This window comes from Salvelinus sp. IW2-2015, unplaced genomic scaffold (assembly GCF_002910315.2).
Source record: "Salvelinus sp. IW2-2015 unplaced genomic scaffold, ASM291031v2 Un_scaffold2626, whole genome shotgun sequence".
NCBI lineage: Eukaryota > Metazoa > Chordata > Actinopteri > Salmoniformes > Salmonidae > Salvelinus > Salvelinus sp. IW2-2015.
Window position 1 is genome coordinate 70219 of NW_019943934.1, and position 4836 is coordinate 75054.

The 4836-nt window shown below is 40.7% G+C and overlaps 1 protein-coding gene across 2 annotated transcripts in view; it reads right to left on the minus strand.

The window, feature by feature from the left end:
- Window positions 1–3545, minus strand: part of LOC112074420 (lymphocyte function-associated antigen 3-like) — a 34119-nt gene extending 30574 nt beyond the window's left edge. Inside the window, exons 1-2 of one of the 2 annotated variants that reach the window (XM_024141604.2) lie at window positions 3324–3545; window positions 3136–3222 (exon numbers count right to left, since the gene is read on the minus strand). In XM_024141604.2, coding sequence (XP_023997372.1) covers window positions 3136–3190 — 55 coding nt within the window. In that variant the 5' untranslated portion in view covers window positions 3191–3222; window positions 3324–3545. Of the gene's footprint in view, window positions 1–3135 lie in introns of both variants that reach the window. The other variant, XM_070440525.1, reaches the window with a different exon arrangement.
- Window positions 3546–4836: the final 1291 nt, after the last annotated feature.

A 4836-nucleotide genomic window follows, 5' to 3' on the forward strand; every position in this document is an offset into this window, starting at 1 on the left:
GGCATGCCCACATCATAGCTAAGAGTGGGCGACAGCTCATTGCTCACTCTGACACACTGAGTTCTGCCTTCAAGGTATGATTTCATCCATCTCAAAGCATCGGGGGAAAAGTTAAACTTGAACAATTTTGTGATCAGAATCTCACAGTATCAGTCAGACATCCCACCTATTCAACCTTGTTGGTAATCTCCCACTATACTTCTCTCCTCTGCTGTCAAATCAATGATTGGCCAGGGAGGGATTGTAGACCTTGTATCTTGATATATCATTAACTTAGCCATGCATGGAGAGACATATCATCAACTCTATCGAAACTCCAGCCGGGTACTTCAACTCCATGATAATTTCATCCACGGAGTTGCGAGCAAAGTAGTTTATGAAATTAACCTCTGACTCCTTCAAGTCGCTATGCAATCGATACTTAAAAAATGGAACTTACTGTGTACCTATGTTTGTCCTCTGTTGTTGCGTGCCTTTGTTTGCTGAAATCCATACTTAAAAAAAAACGTTCATCAAATACAACCACCAACTTTTTCCTTGTTGAGATTCAATTGGCATATGCACATTCACGCTGAGTTGCCATCTTAGAGCAACAGCAACGAGGAAACAGTCCGTGGTTCTATTTGATTAACGTTTTATTAAAAAGTACAGATTTCGCTAGCTGTGCCACCAGAGAGGTTCACAGGTTCTGGTTCACGCCCAGGCTCTGTCGCAGCCGGCCGCGACCGGGAGGTCCGTGGGGCGACGCACAATTGGCCTAGCGTCGTCCGGGTTAGGGAGGGTTTGGCCGGTAGGGATATCCTTGTCTCATCGCGCACCAGTGACTCCTGTGGCGGGCCGGGCGCAGTGCGCGCTAACCAAGGTCGCCAGGTGCACGGTGGCTTCCGGGTTGGATGCGAGCTGTGTTAAGAAGCAGTGCGGCTTGGTTGGGTTGTGTTTCGGAGGATGCATGGCTTTCGACCTTCGTCTCTCCAAAGCCCGTACGGGAGTTGTAGCGATGAGACAAGATAGTAACTACTAACAATTGGATACCACGAAATTGGGGAGAAAAATAAATAAACATTTTTGTTTTTTTAAAGTACAGATTTCAGCAAAGAAAGAAATGCATGCAAATACAGGGGACAAACATATGTAAACGGTAAGGGTTTAATAATGTACTTTTGTAAAGTACTGACTGCATAGCGACTTGAAGGAGTCTGAGATACTTGGCGATCGAAACCAAAGATGTATATAAGCCCTGGATTGCTGATGCTATGTATTGGCCATTGAGAGGCCATTGTAGTTGGGATAGTAATATTAGTACTCTCTAAAGTAAAATACTATACAGAGAGACTCATCCATTCTTTACTACAAGTAGGCTTGACTACTGTAGTGCTCTCCTGTCTGGTCTACCCAAGAAAGCCATTGGTCAACTCCAAAGCATACAGAATGCTGCAGCATAGATACTGACCAAGACCAGACGTAGAGCACACATTACACTGGTTTTAAGGTCTCTACACTGGCTGTCTGTGAGTTTTAGAATACATTTTAAGATTCTGCTATTGGTTTTTAAATTAATCCACAATTGTGCATCACAATACATGCCAGACATGCTTTTAAGTAATTTACCCAGTAGGTCCCTTTTAACTATCCCAAAGCCTTGGACCAAGAGGCATGAAGAGGCAACCTTTAGTTATTATGCCCTAACACTCTGGAATAGCCTGCTAGAGAACCTGAGGGGGCCGAAACTGTGGACATATTTAAAAGAGATCGTAAAACACACCTTTTTAGATTTGCTTTTCCTTAGAGTGCCTTTTACTTGTTTCCAGATTTTATTGTTATTCTTTCGTTTTTTTTTATCCTCTTATGTTTGTTGTGTAGCAAATATTTCAGTTTTTATTTTCATTGGTTTTATTCGTTTTGTCCTGTGAAGTACATTGAGTTGCATTTCATGTCTGAAATGTGCTGTATAAAATAAATCTTGATTTGATTAGATATGTTTTCATTGTTTTTTTTATGTTGAGCTCACATAATATAATGTAAATGTTTGCAGGTATCTGTAATGGATTAAACATGTCATAATGTAGACATTAATAAATGCTTTTTTGTTGTTGTTGAGGAGTGCCAAGATGACTGTGCATTTATACACACCATTGATCAAAACTAATCGTCAAACTCAACTCTGGACCTCGAAGCCAGTTCCAGTGCTTGTTTTCATTGTCCCCCTCTAATCAGGGACTGATTTAAACCTGGCACACCAGGTGGGTGCAATTAATTATCAGGTAGAAGAGAAAACCAGCAGGCTCTGGACCTCGTAGGGTAAGAGTTGAGCACCCCTGCCTCGTAAAATAAATGATAAACTATTTCGTAGTAAACAGAGGCCTATGTCTATACTTGGGCTCCCAAGTGGAGCAGATGTCTAAGGCACTGCATCTCAGTGCAAGAGGTGTCACTACAGTCCCTGGTTTGAATCCAGGCTGTATCACATCTGGCTGTGATTGGGAGTCCCAATCATTGTAAATAAGAATTTGTTCTTAACTGACTTGCCTAGTTAAATAAAGGTTAAATAAAAAAAGTATTATAAATAACGTTCACTCCCTAAGAGTGTACAGTATACAGTATTAATAAACCTGTAGCTTTGACGGTAACATTTGTTACCATGCATGTGATGTCAACATATTTGTAACCTAGGTTTTATGTTATTTATTTTATGATGCATCATCATCATGATCATCAATCATCATGTTGTTGTATTTCCTGTTTAACCAACACAATAGGGTCGTCACTAGCTAGCCACAAAGTCMTTAACCCTGCCTATTTCTTTGGCCCAGCGTCGTCCGGGTTTGGCCGGGGTAGGCCGTCATTGTAAATAAKAATTTGTTCTTAACTGACTTGCCTAGTTAAATAAATCTCAAATAAAAATMTAAAAAATAAAGACTATTTTCTGTACACTCAAAGCAGTGTGATTAGAGTTACACTATAACATGTTAAGTTACTACTGAATGACTAATTATCGACTGGACCAGACTGAGCGGCTGAACAGACCTAAGGCTAATAAGGCTCCCCGCTCGGGATACAGTGCACAATGACCACGTCAAGGACAAATTACTTTACTACAAACCAATAACCGGGAAAAACTTAGTATAGGCTACTCACCGAGAAAATAAGCCAAAAACGGTATGATAACTTTCCCAAAAAAGCTGACTGCCATTTCCTTCGGTCCGAGTTTTACACTTCTGTATGCTAGTAAGTAAAAGTGAAAGTGCACRTTCCAGTTATCATTCCATCTGGAACGCCCCGGGAATGTTTCAAAGGATAAACTAAATTATGGACGACATCCTTACATATAGTCTAAATCCGAACACATAGATTTATCCTAACTACGCAAGCAAACAAGGAGTCGAGAGCTCTTATTCCGATGCGACGTTGGCTACCTGCACACAGGTAAAGTAACCTACTACGCAGGGTTGCCAGGGTCAAAATCAAATGTCTACTAAACAAACGATGTCTCAAAACCCGCCCAAAAGGGCTGAAAGCGAGCCATTTCTCTTTGTTTTTGCAGAAAAATAGGAGTTTCTACATTTAGCCAATAAAACCGGTTTCCATAACGCCATCGAGCGAATTAAGAAGGACTATCGACTTAATTTGTAAAGATGTAGGAGCCCTATTCGGATGGGATTAGTTTTATTGGGGGAGGTCGGGTAATGTAATTATGTCCACTAGCACAAACACCACATCTGTCATTTTAGTCCCATCCGATTCTGCCATATATATCAGTGACATGGCAGGAGTGTAACAATTCCAGCCAGAATAACCTAAAGTTTTTTGGCAAACTACTAAATCCTCTGATAATACTAGTCCCGTGCGAATTGACATCCCTGTGTCATGAGTTTTACAGGTGTTGCTCTCGGTTTGCGCTACAAAACAATAAATGATTCAATAAATTGGACCAAGTGCTGCGCATAGCATATATATGAAGGGCCTGTATCAGTTTTCACAGTGAATGCATTTGTTTATACGTTTTGTGCGAATGATTTGAACATCGGTGAATGCATCTTAAACAAATATTGCCCCTATTTATTGCAACCCCTGATGTTAATAGATTGCAAAGCAGCATACAACTGAGGAAATGACAAGTTCACCTTTTCAGCATTAGCCTAAAAACGCATATCAAGTGCAAGTGCCCTGTTTGGCTCACGGGCTCACATCTGAAGGCTGTGGAGCATTTAGGACGTCTTCTATGGGGATCGCACTATCTCAATTCAAATATTATGGCGACACTATACCAAAGATGGTTTGGTATGGTTTAGAAACTTGGGAACCAAGCTCGAGTTATCGGTCTAGCTTGTTATCGCCTGGACTTGAAATATCTTCACGCCTCACGTATTTTTTTTAAAATTTTACCCTTACTTAACTAGGCAAATCAGTTAAGAACTAATTCTTCTTTTCAATGACTGCCTAGGAACAGTGGGTTCAGCCTTGTTCAGAGGCAGAAAGACATATTTTTACCTTGTCAGCTCGGGGATTCGATCTAGCAACCTTTCGGTTACCAGTTTAAAGGCTACCTGCCGCCCTTGGAATGGTAATACTAGTCGCGAATAGGGCTTAAAACAAGCAGAATTCGGTTTTCCATCACAATAATAATTATTGCAAGTTTAAGAATACGTCGCAAGAGAAAAKATAATTTTCCCTTATTAWACTCGSCAGATCATTTTTTCATCAATGGGTGTCAATTGAACTTGTTTTGACTGCTATGATTAAGCAATAAGGCCAGAGGAGATGTGGCCCATAGCCGTGGTATATGTAGGCTATTGGCTATATACCACAAATACCTAGGTGCCTTATTGCTATTATACA